Source organism: Diceros bicornis, chromosome 28 (assembly GCF_020826845.1).
Source record: "Diceros bicornis minor isolate mBicDic1 chromosome 28, mDicBic1.mat.cur, whole genome shotgun sequence".
Lineage (NCBI taxonomy): Eukaryota > Metazoa > Chordata > Mammalia > Perissodactyla > Rhinocerotidae > Diceros > Diceros bicornis.
Window position 1 is genome coordinate 31,586,273 of NC_080767.1, and position 17,248 is coordinate 31,603,520.

The 17,248-nt window shown below is 45.7% G+C and overlaps 2 protein-coding genes across 2 annotated transcripts; both read left to right on the forward strand.

The window, feature by feature from the left end:
* Positions 1 to 242: 242 nt before the first annotated feature.
* On the forward strand, positions 243 to 1,205 carry LOC131393739 (olfactory receptor 5C1). The gene has a single exon (XM_058524779.1). The coding sequence runs from the start codon at positions 243 to 245 to the stop codon at positions 1,203 to 1,205; it is 963 nt and encodes a 320-aa protein (XP_058380762.1).
* A 5,222-nt stretch (positions 1,206 to 6,427) lies between these two features.
* Positions 6,428 to 7,336, forward strand: LOC131393740 (olfactory receptor 1K1). Its single transcript, XM_058524781.1, has one exon. It carries the CDS (start codon positions 6,428 to 6,430, stop codon positions 7,334 to 7,336), a length of 909 nt encoding a protein of 302 aa, XP_058380764.1.
* The last annotated feature ends 9,912 nt before the right edge of the window (positions 7,337 to 17,248 follow it).

The following is a 17,248-nucleotide window of genomic DNA, read 5'->3' on the forward strand; positions in this document are numbered from 1 at the left end:
TTACACAGACGGGACTACTGACCTCATGAAGGTTAAATTGTAGTGACTTCTCAGAGTTAGAAAGGAAGGTTTTGAGAGGTTATATGGCTTGTCCAAGGTCACATAGCAATTTTGTTACACAGTTAGGACTGAAACTCAAGTCTATCTGACTCCCAGTACAAAGTGCTTTCTCCTCCATGATGGCCATGACTTTTCTCCCATCTCCCTCTTGCTTTCCCTCTCCTCAGTCTCTGTCCAGCAGGATGACTCCAGAGAACTTCACCTGGGCCAGGGTGGTCCCTGCTGAATTCATCCTTCTGGGCATCACAGATCGCTGGGACCTGCGCGTGACCCTCTTCCTGGTCTTCCTGCCTGTCTACCTGGTGAGTCTGCTGGGAAATGTGGGCATGGTGCTGCTCATCCGCGTGGATGCCCGGCTCCACACACCTATGTACTTCTTCCTGGCCAATCTCTCCCTGCTGGATGCCTGCTATTCCTCTGCCATTGGCCCCAAGATGCTAGTGGACTTGCTGCTGCCCCATGCCACCATCCCTTACACAGCCTGTGCCCTCCAGATGTTTGTGTTTGCAGGGTTGGCTGATGCTGAGTGTTGCCTGTTGGCAGCCATGGCCTATGACCGCTACGTGGCCGTCGGAAACCCTCTTCTCTATACAACAGCCATGTCACGGCGTCTATGCCTGGCCTTGCTGGGAGCTTCAGGCCTGGGCGGGGCAGTAAGTGCCTTTGTACACACAACTTTCACCTTCCACCTGAGCTTCTGCCACTCCCGGGAGATCAACAGCTTCTTCTGCGATATCCCTCCACTGCTGGCCATCTCCTGCAATGACACCAGTCTCAATGAACTCCTCCTCTTCGCTGTCTGCGGCTTCATCCAGACAGCCACGGTGTTGGTTATTGCCGTGTCTTACGGTTTCATTGCTGGGGCTGTGATCCGCATGCACTCTGCTGAGGGCCGTCAGCGAGCAGCCTCCACCTGTGGCTCCCACCTCACGGCTGTGGCCATGCTGTATGGGACACTCATTTTCGTGTACCTGCGTCCCAGCTCCAGCTACGCCCTGGACACCAACAAGATGGCATCGTTATTCTATACCCTGGTCATCCCAGCTTTCAACCCGCTCATCTACAGCCTCCGTAACAAGGAGGTCAAGGAGGCCCTCAGAAGGACCTGGAGCCGATTCTGCTGTTCTGGGTGGGGGCGTCGGTGAGAAGTCCCAGGAGGCTGGTTAAGACTGACTGTGAAGAGGGGCCAGCCCTGTGGCTTAGGCTTAGCAGTTAAGTGTGTGCGCTCCGCTACTGGCGGCCCAGGTTCGGATCCCGGGCGCGCACAAACACACCGCTTGTCCGGCCATGCTGAGGCGGCGGCCCACATACAGTAACTAGAAGGATGTGCAGCTATGACATAAAATATCTACTGGTGGGCTTTGGGGAGAAAAAGGGATAAAAAGGAGGAGGATTGGCAATAGATGTTAGCTCAGGGCCGGTCTTCCTCAGCAAACAGAGGAGGATTGGCATGGATGTTAGCTCAGGGCTGATCTTCCTCACAAAATAAATAAATAAATAAGACTGACTGTGAAGAGATGAGGAGGACACTTTCTGGCCCTTGTCACTATGGGTAAAGATGTACATTCCTTTGGCTTGGGTGTCTCTTGTCATTGTTTAAGGGTCTGAAAAGGGGAGAAAAGGAAGCTTACAGAAGGAGGGCAGGAACCCGGGGGGAATCTAGGGCTAGACCTAGAGTCAGAACCAAGATCAAGTTAATTTGCTATTGAGCTGCCTTAGGTTCCTCAATGTCCAAAACATAAAATTTCCTAGATGTTACCAGTTGAAGTAACAGGCTTATTTGCCACTTGTACTTCTAAGAGAAGATTCCCAGAAACACCAGGTAAGAGCTGTGTTGGTTGCAAGTGTTTCTAGATTCTTGCCCTTTTAAGGTTTCATGACCAGTGAGTCTGCTCCTGCTTTCCTTGACCCCAAGAGAGTATCTTCAGAACCCACTCATGCCAAAGAATGGGACTGAATCTGGTGGGGCAAATATCCCTCCCTACGTATTCCATCTCTCAGAGAAATAGCTGAACAGCACCAGATACATGAGTTCAGTCCTAAAATCCCAACAGTTAGGTTAGGATTTGTCCAAGGTTATATTAGTTCAGGTATTTGAAAGAGGTTAGGAAAGGATCAGAATTATGGTTACTGTTAGAATAGGGTTAGCATTAGGGTTAAGGACGTGGCTAAGACTAGGGTTAGCATTAGAGTAGAGCCAGGATTAGGTTTAGAATTTAAAAGCAATTGGGCAAATTTAAGATTGAATTAAAATCATGTAAATTTTAGAATTTGAATTGATTTTAATTAGTAATAGATTTGGGATAAATTTAGGAGTCAGAGTTTGGATACCTTAACTCTTATTAGAAAAATTTTATGGTTAATGTTAGAGCGCAGGACTAATCCAGATTGGAGTTCCAGTAACGTTTTTATTGCTAGATTAAACTTGAATTAGAGTTTAGTTCTTATTAGAGCTGTGTTAGATTTAAGTTAAGTTGGTGTGTGGATAACGTTTGTAAGTTTAAGTCATAGTCTAGTTATTATTACAGTTAGACTAGGTTCAGAAATAGAAGAGAGTTAGGCATAAGACGAGTATTTTAAGTATCAAACCGACATTTTGCATCTTAATTTAAGACATTTAGAGTTTTGGATAAAGGTTGATGTTTCTTAAATTTAAAGGTAGGAGTTGCCATGTGCCATAGCAACTCAAGTGTCATGACAATGATTGGAGGCACTATCAGAAGAGTTGGCAACCACGGGACTGAGAATGTGAGGTTTGCCCCCAATTCAATGATGTTTATACTCAAAGACCTCCTCTGTGGTCTTTTCTTTTTTTTCTGAGTTCTCGGGCTCTCATGATGTGGAGCCCCCACTACAATCAGAGGAAAGTGTCCAGAGGCATATGGCCCCTTCCATCATCTTGTCCCTACAGGATGTCCGTGGGTCCTCCCACATGTTTAGCCTCAGTGGACCAGCCAGATAAGATAATTACGTAAATTCTACACATAAACTAGGGAAATGTAAAGTTGCAGGCTATTATGCAGGGCCTATCTGATAGATAAGAAAACAAACAAGAGGGAAGAGGAGGAATTGGAAGATAGTAACAGAGCCCAATCTGGAGGATAAAGGAAGAGAAACTGTCAGATCTTAGCTCCTAAAGTGAGATGCCCAGTAAAGCTCCCGAATTTTGATAAAGTATTTCCCTTTTAAACCTCCTTCAACACCATTTCCTAAAACAGGGAGTCAGGACAAGAGCAGGTTTGGAGTGAGGAAGACTCGGGTTCTGATTTAGGGCACTTATTGCACAAAATGAGTTGGGCCCTGCTACATAGGTAGGAATTAAGGGAAGGGGAATTCCATGGGGGAAGGGTAAGCAGACACAAAGGCCTGGAGGTGAAATGAGCTCAGTGTGTGCAAGAGACTCTTAGGAGACCAATTTAACTCACCTGAGAGGGGTGTGTTGGCAAAGAAGTGGAGGGAAGTTAGAAGATTGGGATCTGGGAATGGGAAGGACAGCCCATGGGTTGGATATCAGGTAGGGGAATTTGGACTTAGGGGATCATTGAAAGTTCATATGTTCAAAATAGCCCTTCATGGTTGTTCCAACACCAAGTCATGCAAAGCCATTCCCACCTGGAATGCCATACACAGGCATAATTCCCTTATGCCACAATACACACAGCAACACATACCCCCTCCAACACAGACTCAATCCCCTATTGGAAACATTCATGCACAAAGAAACACTCTCACAATTATGGCCATCCACACAGACACAGATACAGCTGCACACTCAGACACACACTCAAGCTCATGGACACATTTGGTGGCAGAGACGTGATGACTCTCTCCACACCTAACCATACAATCCTACACACTCACACACACAGTCACACAGCCATACATATTGCCACAGCCATGAGGTACAATCTCTCTCACACTCCTACACTTCCTACAAGAAGCCACCGGCAATAGCTGAGGGGACAGGAAGGTTCAGGCCCAGAAGCTACTGCCGTAAACCCTGAGCTCCTCTGACCCCAGTCACTCTCCTTGGGGCTCAGGAGTCAGCCTGACCCTTCTCTCTAGCCTTCACAAGATAGAGATTGGGGAGCAGCAGCTTCGCCAAGCATGGGGCTCCTGAATGTCCCCCGAGTTGCAGACAGCACCAACCACCACCTCCCCCATCAAATTGGGCCCTAGAGAGGAAGGCTAACAAGCCCCAGGGCTGAGTTGCCTCCTACCCCAGGGATGAGGGCCAGGGGAAGGCAGGAGGGATGTTGCCTCTGGAGAGAAGCTAAGTGTTCCCAAAGCGCCAAACCCCATAAATGTGGCCAATAATTCCCTCCTCAGACCCTCCAATGACAGGCGACACCTGGCCCCTGCTACTGTTCCCTCCTGCGATGTGGAGAGGCCAGAGGGTGCACTTGGGGCAAGGGCCCAGGCTGGAGAGTGTACAGATCTGTCTTCCTGTGTGTGACTGTGAGCATGAGTCATACTGTGTGAGTGTGAGAGTGTGTGCTGTTTCTGTGAGGCTGTGTTGTGCATTAGCATCACTGTACAACAGTGTCATTGGCGAGTGGGGCAGTGTGTATATGGATGTGCCCCTCTAGGGTGACACATCTCTGCTGTGACCCATCATGAGCCTATGATTGTCACTCTCTGGCCTCAGAGCTATTTTGTGATTGCATTTGACCATCTGTGTATGTGTATGACGATCTGGGTCTGTGGGTCTTGTGGTTATGCTCGTCTGCTTACTTAGGTGTGAATGCATGTGCTGGGTCCACATTTCTGTATATGACTGATTGTGCCTGTGTATTTGCAGAGACCAGCTTGAGGCTGCATGTGTATGTATGCCTGCACAAGTGTGTTTGTGATTACATATGAATATTTCAGCAAACAACTCAGTATATTTATATATATATATTGAGATATACATATATTTCAATATGCTTATTGAGACCAATTTAAACATAGGTCAGAGTAGGTCCAGTTTCCAAAAAAGCCCTTTTGTAAGCAGGCTTTCCCCCTCTATCCTCCCCACTCACCCTGATCCTCTTTCGCTCCTAGAAGGTGGGACATGAATGGGAGTTTGAGAAAAAATGTTCTACAGGGAGCCAAAGCCAGAAGATTCTTCTTGCTCCGTGGATGAAGAAAAGGAAGATGCTAGGGTACAGAGGGCCTTTATTTTATTATTATTTTTTTAATAGAGAAAGACATGGAAAGAAATCAGGAGATATTCCCTGTGGGGATGGCCTCAGCATAGTGTTTAGCAAACCTTTGTCCTAAAATCCCTCTCCTTTCAAGATCCCCTCCTGGAGAATTGTCCAAGATTTCTGCAATGAGATTCAGACTGGAAAAAATGGAATCATTGAAACAAGTTGCCTCAATCCTTAAGAGTTAAGTTCCTGCTCCTGGCAGGTGTGTCCATCTGTCCGTGTAAGTTTCTCACAAAGGGTTGTGCATTTGCTTGATGCTCAGTAAGCATTTGATTTCAGGGGAAAAGTTTTCATGGAATATGAGGAGTCATCCAGATTCTTTTTTTAATTTTCTTTTACTTTTTTTTTTGCAAATATGTTTATTTATATTTTTGAAAATATCTTTATTCTTCTCTAACACTTGATTAATATTTTGGCTTGTAGAGAATTCTAGGTTCAAATCTTTTTTTTCTCTAGAATTTGAAGATATGGCTCAACTGTGTTCTGTCGTCTACTGTTGATGATGACACATTTGATGGCTGTCTGGTTATCTGACTATCATTAGATCCTTGCACCCCATGTCCTTGAAGGTATTGGGTTCTTCTCTTGATCCTCAATGTTCTAAAATGTCATGATTTTGGTCTAGGTGTTGTGGATTCGTATGCATTTCAGTATAAACATGTGAGCCCTTCAGATTTGGAATTGTTAGTTCTTTGATATGATCCTCCTTTCCATCTTGTGTTGGTTTTTTTCCACTCCTACCTTCCTGAAATAAATGCCTGTTGGTCAGATCTCTTACCATTGTATTGATCCTCTCTCTGTTGTATATTTTCTTTCATATTTTCCTCCTTCTTTGGACTACATCCTGGGTGATACGTTTTGTTCTGGTTTTGCCTAAAATCACAAAGTATCAAAGTTGGACACAGACTTGAAGATCACCTAATTCAGTTCCCTTATTTTACAGATGGGGAAACTAAGGCCCAGAAAGGAAGAAGATTCGAGAGGTAAAATGACTTGCCCACAGTCACACCTATGTGTAGTGCCAGGGCTGTCTGACTCCAAACCCCTGACTTTCCTCATGGCCAGGAAGCCTTGAGCAAGTTAGCGACCCTTCACCCTTTTCCTTAGACACTGGGGAAATGATCCACTAGTAAAGGAACCTCTGGAGTTCTAGGTGAAAAACCAGCCCAGCAATGGATGCTGCCAACGAGTCTTCAGAGGGAGCCTCATTCACCCTACTGGGACTGACAACAAGTCCTGGACAGGGATGGCCCCTCTTTGTGCTCTTCTTGGTCCTGTACATGGTGGGCATCCTGGGTAATGGTCTCATTGTGGCTGCCATCTGGGCCAGTCCAGCCCTGCATGCACCCATGTACTTCCTGCTGGCCCATCTGTCCTTTGCTGACCTCTGCTTTACCTCCATCACTGTGCCCAAGATGTTGGCCAACTTGTTGGCCCACAACCGCTCCATCTCCCTGGTTGGCTGCCTGACCCAGATGTACTTCTTCTTTGCCCTGGGTGTAACTGATAGCTGTCTCCTGGCCGCCATGGCCTATGATCGCTACGTGGCCATCCGGCACCCCCTCCACTATGCCACGAGGATGTCCCGGGTCATGTGCACAGCCCTGGTGGGGACTGCATGGGTGGTGTCCCACATCCACTCCCTCCTGCATATCCTGCTTATGGCCCGCCTATCCTTCTGTGCCTCCCACCAAGTGCCCCACTTCTTCTGTGACCACCAGCCTCTCTTAAGGCTCTCATGCTCTGATACCCGCCATATCCAGCTACTCATCTTCACTGAGGGGGCCGCGGTGGTGGTCACTCCATTCCTGCTCATCCTGGCCTCCTACGGGGCCATTGCAGCCGCAGTGCTCCAGCTGCCCTCAGCCTCTGGGAGGCTCCAGGCTGTGTCCACCTGTGGTTCCCACCTGGCTGTGGTGGGCCTCTTCTATGGGACAGTCATCGCAGTCTACTTCCAGCCCACAACCCGGTATGAGGCTGAGCAGGGCCGTGTGGCCACTGTCATGTACACTGTAGTCACCCCCATGCTAAACCCTGTCATCTACAGCCTCCGGAATCGCGACGTGCAGGGGGCACTCTGAGCCCTTTTCACTGGACGAAGGATCTCAGCTGGTGACTCCTGAGGCCTGGACCCCACCAAGGACAGACTGCATCGCCCACAGTGACAACTCATGATTGTGATCATCTGTTCCATGCTTTTTCCAAAATCATAATAATAGCTATCACTTTCTGAGCACCCACTATGAAGCAGATCCTTGCCTGATCTTACTTTATTCCCATAACCAGGGAAGCAGATATTATGATTTAGTTTTATAGATGAGGAAACTGGGGCTCAAAGAGAAGTGACGAGTTTACACAATTCTTAGGTGGCAAAACCTGGGCCCTGTCGGCCACATCATTCCCTCTTCTAACAGTCGTTCTCAGGCAATTCAAGAGCATTCTACCATTTTCTGAGGACTTAAAGCCACATGGGAGGGTGCACCAGCCCCATGTTTTGCTTTGGGGGTCTGGCACTTTATTTTCAGTCACATCACCATGTATTCTCAAATAAATTGACTTCTCAACTATCTGGGACAGGGACAAAAGTTCACATACCCGTGTGTAGAGGGCTGACCTCTCCCAGTGAACCCAGTCTAGCACACGGAAGGTAGTCCGGACATGTGAGATGAATAAATGATTGTATTTTTATGCTAATAAGCATATAGAAGCTGTTCATTTTTCTTATTCTTTGTTCTTGTACTTGTTTGCTATGTTGCCACCTGTTCAGCCACACCTGGCATTCTGTAGAAGGAGTACACAGTGCGCAGGCACCATAAATAAATTAATTTAATTAAGCAAAGCAGAGAAGAAGAGAATGCAAAACAGACATTAGGGCAGACGGAAGAGGGATTTTTTTAAGTTTTTATCATATACCAGAACTTCACTAATTTTTACCCACAAAAACCATGGATGTTCTTATTGCCACTCTATAAGTGAGGAAACTGAGGCTCAAAGGTGATGAGTTAGTTGGCAGCAGAGCCAAAACAAGCCCTTTTGCTACTTGAGTTGCTCAGGCATTTTTTTTTTGTGTGAGGAAGATCAGCCCTGAGCTAACATCCATGCTAATCCTCCTCTTTTTGCTGAGGAAGACCAGCTCTGAGCTTACATCTATTGCCAGTCCTCCTCCTTTCCCGCCCCCCGCCCCAAAGCCCCAGTAGATAGTTGTATGTCATAGTTGCACATCCTTCTAGTTGTTGTATGTGGGACGCGGCCTCAGCATGGCGGAAGAAGCGGTGCATTGGTGCAAAACCCGGGCCACCAGTAGCGGAGTGCACGCACTTAACCGGTAAGCCACGGGGCCGGCCCAACTCAGGCATATTTTAACTGGGCCCCATAGGATCCAGACTCCAGGGTTTGGAGCCTCAGTGGCAGAACTTGCAGGAAGAAATCCCAGACTGAGGTAGGTGCACCGCCTCAGGTGAGGACACGTTTGGGAGTCTGAAAGGTCCTCACGATGTGCCCCAATTTTTACCAAACAGGTTTATGAGGCTGGAGCTTTTATGTCCTGTCTGTGTCTCTCCAAGAAATCCACACGGAATTCCCCCTCCTTGGCCCAGAGAGGAGGAGGCCTGCAGCTGGCTCACCCATGGGCCTTTCCAGTTCCCATGAATGAGCTTGCCACCACCTGGTCTTGGAACTGTTATACTCTGCCATTTAGATCTAAAAGGGAACTTAAAGGTCTTTAGACCAATAGCTTTAGGAAAAAAAAAACACTCTTTTTTTCTAATGAAATCTTACACAGAAACATAATATATAAAACAGGAAGAAAAAAAAAAGCAGTACAGTATAGGCAAAGTGAGGGTCAAAGGCCTGTAGCCCACTTTCTCAGCCTCCCCGAGGCACCCCGAGGTGCCCCTGATCTGATTCAACCCCTTCGTTCAATAAGTTGGGTAACCAAGGCCCAGAGTGGTTAAGGGACTTGCCCAAGGTCACACAACCTTCCTTGCTGGGCCCGCCAGTGCCCCATAGCTTGTCCCAGCAACAACACTGAGACCATCCTTTCCTGGTCCCACTTCCTCCTCCACCATGCCCAGGTTACCTGTTGATACTATGATGCCAGATCCTTGCTAGTTCATCAATAACTTGTCTCCTGTTCCACAACCCCCTTCCTCCCTCTGCCTTCTCTAAAGCTTCACAAACACACTGGTCATGATGCTCATCAACCACTTCATACCTGTACCATCAGCCCTAGCCTACGGCATAGGGTGCATCATCTGCTGACCATCAGGGACCTTGCCTGAGTTTTCTCTATGTCTCTAGAACCTGCCACAGAGAATACATGTGTGATATGCTGTTGCCTTGTCTGTCTTCTGGTCTCCTTCCAGGAAATGTTTCTACATATGGGAAGAGGGGCACTGTGGGGTGCAGGGGATTGTCATTGCTCCCTTCTTCTGGCCCACTAGCCTTCACCTGAGCATCTTGCTCAGATGTCAGGCCACAATCCCTGGAGGGGTAGTAACTCTTGCTAGTCCCCACCACCCACATTGTAGCACAGACTAGCTTCTGCCCCTGGCCTCTGCCTCAGCAAGGTCAGCGCCTTCTACAGGACGACGATGACCAGCATCACAAGAGTTTTTACGTCTCACAATGGCCCAGGGAAAAATCCTCATTTCGAATGTAGGGAAACTGAGGCTCAGAGAGGTGAGGAGGTTTGTCCTAGTTCATTCTACCAACCAATTTAAGTCCCAGTTCTCATGCTCTTTCCTCCACACCACAAAACATCACTCAATTCAAATTAATAAATATTTATTGACCATCTGCTATGTGCCAGGCACTGTGATAGCTGATGCCTAATCTACTCCTAGACCCCCACTATGACAGGCAAGAGAGGGGAATGGTGGGCACGTAAATAGCCTCAAACACCAGGCCTGTGGGTCCCTGAGCCCCATTCTCTCCCCACCCCCACCTAGATCTGGACTCTTGTTTTACTTCAGATAACCCTAGAAGAGGACGTCGACCTGGGGACAAGAGGCTAAATCCTTCCCCCATCCCTAGAAAGACAACTAAGGAGTCCATAAACCCACTGAAGGATTTTTTTCTGGATCTTTTTCACATGAAATGTAAAGAGACTGATTTTTAACACCTTAAGCAAAACAAGCGTATGCAAATAACGGATTCACTTCCAAGCAGTTCCCTTGGAAGAGCTTATACTGATCCCAGTGAGGCGGCTTCAGCTCAGGGGAGTGTGCAGGCCCTCTTCAGAAGACTTTAGAGCTGCACAAGGAAACCTGCTTCTTCTCACCCCCATATTCCTTGAGTTTGTCTTGAAATGACTCCTGGCCATTTCAGCATCAATGTAGACCACCCTCCCTGCATCAATATTTTCAACCCTTCAGTTTATTCAAAATAACATGTAGCACCAGAAACCACCTCATCCAGAAAAATAAATAACTGCATTTTGAGAAAAGAATTTGAGTCTGCCACTGCATCCTCATTTCTAATGTAATCTGTATGCATTATAAAGTAAGGCAGCCTTCGTTTCAAAAGTACAGCATTTGGACAGCTCTTAACAGTGAGAGACCCTCTGACCATAAACGGTAAATTGATTACTCCTTCTAAGGGTACAAAGGAAATTTCATACAAGGGCTGCCAGAGGGAAAATGCAGCCATTAGACATGAAAAATAAACACATAAAGACTCTCAGTGTGGAAGTGACTGCTTTAAAATACTAGGACTGGATCAATAGTCCAAGAAGTTGGTAAAGCAAGCAGCCTCGCTCATTCTGAACCATGCTACTTCCCTACCTCACCCTTATCACAACTCTTTGTCCTGTTTCCCGCACTCCTTCACCTCATGTGATTGTCCTGTTTTCTCTTTTTTGTCACTTGTGTTCCTACTTGCTTCCCTTTTCGCTCTCTTCTCTCTCTCTTACTCTTATTTATTGGGTGCTAGGACTACAGACACGGTCCTTGCCCTCACGTCCATAATAGCAACACAGATTATGGCCCAAGCCAGGAGAGAGGTACAAAGAGCTATAGCAGCATCAGAGAGGGAGCCATGACTTGAGACTGGGAGTGAAGGGAGAGTTGAGGAAACTCATGGAGGCATTTGGTAGATTACATCAGTGGCCCCAATTCACTCATCCCTGAATCCATGCCCTTGGCCATATAATTTGCCCTCCATCCACGACTCTGAGTTCAGCCACGCAACTTGCTTTCACCAACAGGATAGTAGGAGGCATGACACAGGCTGAAAAGAAGCTATGAAACTAGATTTGTTCTCTTGTGTTTCTTTCATTGCTATGAAAAGGACATGCCTAGCTAGCCCACTGGTCCCAAGAGGAGGATGAGAGATGTGTGGAGCAGAGCTGCTCCGGTTAAGGTGACCCAGGCAAGACCAGCGTAGAGCAGAGATCCCAGCAGATGAGCAGATGCAAAAGCAGGCCCATCCAAGATAAGCCAGGCCCCAGCTGTCTCACTGACACACAAGTGAAAATAAATGATTCATGTTTTAAGCCACTTAGTTTTGGGGTGATGTGTTACATAGTAATAGCAAACTGATGAAGCTCCCATAACGATTTTTGATGTTCACCTTTTTCTCCAATGCAGCATGTCCTGGCTCCTTCAATGTCCTGGGGACTGAGCTACCAATGTGTACTTGCTTTCTCTGTCCGCTTTTGGGGATTTATATTCTTGTTCTGAGCACGTTTCTTCCCTAAAGCTTCTGCCAATCTACCAAAGATTCTTCGAGGGTATGAGTCATGTTTTCCCATTGGACTAGGAGTACCTGGAAGTAAGAATCATGACTCCACCTTTTGGATCTCATAATCAAATCCATTTTCTCTTTGTAGAGAGTCAAGTTCTTCTTTTGGTTACCTTCTCTGGAGACTTTGTAATCACTCCCATACTCAGATTCAACCTACACTGAAACATTTCCAGCTCTTCTCTTGTGGGAAGGGAAGTTGAAATTGGCAAAGGCTGGAAGGATGAGATGAGCAAAACTGATCAAATAACCTTCTGTTTGTCAAGTAGCCAGACTCCACACAGACACAGACAGCACCATTTCACCCCTTCCTCTCTCCAAGGACCACAGAACAACCAACAGTTGGTGCAAGCATGACCAAGACCATCACTACATACCTCATGAAATCAAGTAACCACAGACCTCGGAAACCACAAGGTAGGAAGTTAACTAAACATAGGCCAGATTTGGTGTTGGTGGCTTTGCATTCATAGTACCATTTAATCTTCATAAAAATCCTGTGCAGCACACATTATTATCCCCATTTTACAGATGAGGAAATTGCAGCTCAGAGAGGTAATGTGCCCAAGGCTCCAAACTAGAAATTGGTGGAATCAGTATTTGAGCACAGATTTGTCTCTGGGTTGAAATGAGAAATAGTAAAAGCCCTCCCCTCACCCCATTCTTATTCCAAATCTACTTACCATGCATCAGAATCACCTGGCATGTTTATGTAAAATGCATATTCTACCCGCCACCCCCAAACTTTCTGAATCAGTAGGTCTGAGGTTAAGGCTGGACTGCATTTTGAATAAGCACGCTAAGTGATCTGATGCACGTGGTCTGCAAGGCACACCTATAGAATCATTGACCTAAATCATATACATTTTGAGATTGCCAAAAGGGAGAGAACATCCCTGCCTTTAGAGAGTCTGAGCTGGTAGGGAAGTGTTCAGAGGTGACACAAAGTCTGTCAGAAATATACAACTCTGGAAAAGATGGACAGCAAAGCTTATCATGAACCCTGGAGAGAAGAGGTTTCTGTGATTCTTACCAACTCTCCTTTGCAATAAGTTTAAGGGATCATATTTCTCTTTCTCTATTGAATTTATAGAAATTACTAGGAATTGGTGTCTTAGTTAGCTTGGGCTACCATAACAAAATACCATACAGTGGGTGGCTTAAACAATAGACATTTATTTCTCACAGTTATGGAGGCTGGAAGTCCAAGATTAAAGTGCCAGCAGATTCAGTTCTTGCTGAGGACCAAGTTTCTGGCTTTGGGGCTTCTGAATGTGTCCTCACATGGAGGAGAGAGGAAGCTCTGGCGTCGCCTCCTCTTCTTAAAAGGGCACTAATACCACCATGGGGGCTCCACCTCTATGACCTCATCTAAAGCTAATCACCTCCCTCCCAAAGGCCTCACCATGTAACACCATCACACTGAGAATTAGGGCTTCAATATGTGAATTTTGGAGTGACAAACATTTAGTCCATAACAACCAGCTTGGTCTTTTCTCCATCAGCTCATGATGCTCAGGAGGCCACAGCCTCTAAGGGAAAGAGTCCTGGTCCATAACAACCCTCTGAGCCCCCTCCTCTGTGCTCACTGCAGCCCTCTGTATGCCCCTTTCATGGGGTATGCAACATACTCTTTCAGGACTGCCGGTTTTTGTCTCTCCTTGTTCCTCCTCCTCCTCCCCGCAACCATCCCCAACACACATTAGACTAAGAATTCCTTCAGGGCAGAGAGTGTGTCTGATTTCTCTTCTGCCTCCCAATACCAAGCACAAGGTATGGCCCGGAGTGGACGAGTAGTTGAAATTAGGAAATGGGCTAAAGGAGGAATTGCTGGGTGGGTTGGAAATGTTTCCAGGCAGATAGAGAATCACTGGAGGAACAAGATGATGACAGAGACCTGAGGCCTTTGGTGTAGGGGGAGAGCCACCTGGAAAACAAGGCCATAAATCCAAATAGCTGTAATTTCCTGATCACCAGCTGTATTAGTCATCTTGGGCGGCCACACCAGAATCCCACAGACTGGGTGGCTTAAACAACAGACATTTATTTTCTTACAGTTCTGGAAGCCAGAAGTCCAAGATCAAGGTGCCATCATGGTTGGTTTCTGGTGAGAGCTCTCTTCCTGGCTTGTAGGTGGCCTAGCCTTCTCGCTGTGTCCTCACGTGGCCTCTTCTCTGTGTGCACACAAAGAGATAGAGTGAGCTCTGGTGTCTCTTCCTCTTCTTATAAAGACACCAGTTCTATCAGATTAGCACCCCACCCTTATGACTTCGTTTAACCTTAATTACCTCCTGAAAGACCCAATCTCCAACTACAGTTACACTGGGGATTAGAGCTTCAACATGAATTTTGGGCAGACACAATTCAGTACGTAACACCAACTATGGGGCAGGCACCCCTCATCTCTTTCCAGCAGCCTTTTTGGGTGAACATTATTATAATCTGTTCATAGGTGAGGCTGCCAAGCAGTACTAAGATCCTGAGTCCTGAGTTCCAATTCCTGGGTTTAAGTCCTGACCTTGCTATTTACTAGCTGATTGACCTTGGGCAAATTGCTTAAGTATAAAATGAAGGTGATGATATCTCTCTGGGTCTGTTATGAGAATTCCCTGAGAAAATACATATAAAGTGTTTAGAACAAAGACCTGGCAAGTAGTAAGTCTCGACACATGTTGGTCACCCTCACTGTTACAGGTAGGGAAGACAAACAAGAAGTTATTGGGGATAAATGACGGAATTGGGACTTGAACACAAAGACTGTACTCTGAACTAAGGAGCTTGGGACTCTTTACTTGAGACTGGTGGGTGCCCACTGCCTTCCTCTTCTCGTGGGCCAGTTTTTTCTCAGCCTTAACTGACCATAATGTGAAAGTTAAGTATATGTATGTTGTATTCATCAAATAATATTTTGTTTTCTTTGTTAAACGGTGTGAATGTAATACTTTCTGGTTCTCTTTCCTAAAAACGAATTCTCTAAAATGGATCGTACACCCTTAGGCCCCAAATCTGAAGTCTGTGGCTTGGCTCGCTTACAGCAACAAAACTATTCATTCCCTCTCCTCTGCTGCCACCATGTGGTCATATCAGGTTATAACCAGCATTTCCACGCACTTTGGCAGGGCTGGGGATTCAACTTGAACTTACCTGGTTCTCAGTGAGCATAGGTAGTACACTTCTGATCAAAGATATGTAACATTTCTGGAAAAGCAATACAACAGTCAACCTTATGCCCTATTGTGGTGAATTCCAGCCTACTTGGGCATTTTCCCCACTTAAGCAGCAAACATTCATTTAGGTCAACTCAGATCAGAGACCAGAAATGACAGGATACTGTCGCTGTCACCAAGGACTTCATAGTCTGGTGTTTAAACAAATACTTACAATTCAACTTTGGCAACCACACATGCTGAAGATGGTGTCATCCTACAAGGAAGGGAGACAAGGTCATTCAAGTCTCCAGGACTTTCATATCTCACACTTAGAAAATACTTTAAATTTTTTATTAAATTAAATTAAATACAAAATGATCACATGAAGACAACAGTAGACAACTTATCGAGATATTTCTATCTGTTAAGCAAAGTGCTAAGTGCTTTATAGTATTAACTCATGGACCTCTCATCCAAACTATTGTTACTCCCATCACACAGGTGGGAAAACAAAGGCACAGCCAGTTCTTGCTGGAGTCAGGCTTTGAGCCCACAAAACTTTTCTTCACCAATGTCGCCATAACCTGTAGGAGCACACGCAATGGTATGATTGCTTCTTTATGAAGATACAGGAAAGACTTATTAAGGATCTAGAGAGGACTTGAGATTTGGGCTGAGTTTTGAGGGATAAGTAAGGATTTTCCGAGCTATCAAGGGAGATCCAGTGTCTAAATAAGGCTCTTTTTTTTTTTTTAAGATTTTATTTATTTATTTTCCCCCCAAAGCCCCAGTAGACAATTGCATGTCATAGCTGCACATCCTTCTAGTTGCTGTATGTGGGACGCGGCCTCAGCATGGCCAGAGAAGCGGTGCGTCAGTGCGCGCCCGGGATCCGAACCTGGGCTGCCAGCAGCGGAGTGCACGCACTTAACTGCTAAGCCACGGGGCTGGCCCAAAATAAGGCTCTTTTTTGATAAATGTAATCAAGGCTTTGTGGAGAATGAATAGTAAATGAACAGATGACACTTACAGAATGTTTATTATGAGCCACACCATGCTAAGAACTCTAGCTCATTGAATGAACCCTGGCGGCAACCGTCTGAGATAGTTACTATGATTATCCTCATTTGGGAGACCAAAGCTCAGAGGGCCTAAGAAATTTACCCATGGTCATTCACACTATCCAAAATAAATGCTTGGGGTGGAGGGAATAAAGATGGGAGCAAGACATCTCTGAGAATACCTTTTTATATAGTGTTCACTTTCAAACTAGGTAAATGTTTCACATGTTCAAAACAGTTAAATCAAAAAGCATAAATAAAAGCAAACCCTAAAATGGAATCATACAGAAACAAATGAATCTACTTCTATATCAAGTGATAACATAACCACACAGAAAAGAATAAGTCAAATGATTTTTTTTTTTTTTTTGCTGAGGAAGACTCGCCCTGAACTAACATCTGTGCCAATCTACCTCTACTTTATACGTGGCTGCCACCACAGCATGGCTGATGAGTGGTGTAGGTCCACAACCGGGATCCGAACCCGCAAACCCGGGCCACTGAAACAGAGTGCATCTAACTTAACTACTAGGCCACAGGGCTGGCCCCTCAAATGACTTTTTTAACTCAATATTCTGTACTTAGAGTGTAGGATACACTCTAAGGACAAAAAAAAGGACTGCAAAGAAATTTTGAAATTTTTATTCAGAGTTGTTTTTGTTAGTGGCATAGGCATAATTATGAAACTATGATGTGTGTATTATATGATAATAAGAATTAGTAAATATATGGATGTTGGTAATTTTGTTTCCATTGGAAGTATCAATATGAACTCAAAATTTTTAGAAATATAATTTTTCCTACTCTGTCCACTGAAAGGGCCCAGAGGCAATGACACCCCAGTAGCAATAAGCACACATAGCACCTAGATTTTAGTTCTAAATGCCATTCTCCACAAAAGGAACCAGAGCTTCTTGGAAAACGGGTAATTCCAAGTCATTAGCAGAGAAAGTACTGTGTGATCCTGGAACACCTTAGGCCAGAAAGAAAGGAAGGGCTCAAAGACTAATGGCTCATCTCAAGAGGATACAGGAATTGGCTT

Bases quoted from the DNA above. Each gene is read 5' to 3' on its own strand.
- LOC131393739 (XM_058524779.1), top strand. From the start codon at position 243: ATGACTCCAGAGAACTTCACCTGGGCCAGGGTGGTCCCTGCTGAATTC.
- LOC131393740 (XM_058524781.1), top strand. From the start codon at position 6,428: ATGGATGCTGCCAACGAGTCTTCAGAGGGAGCCTCATTCACCCTACTG.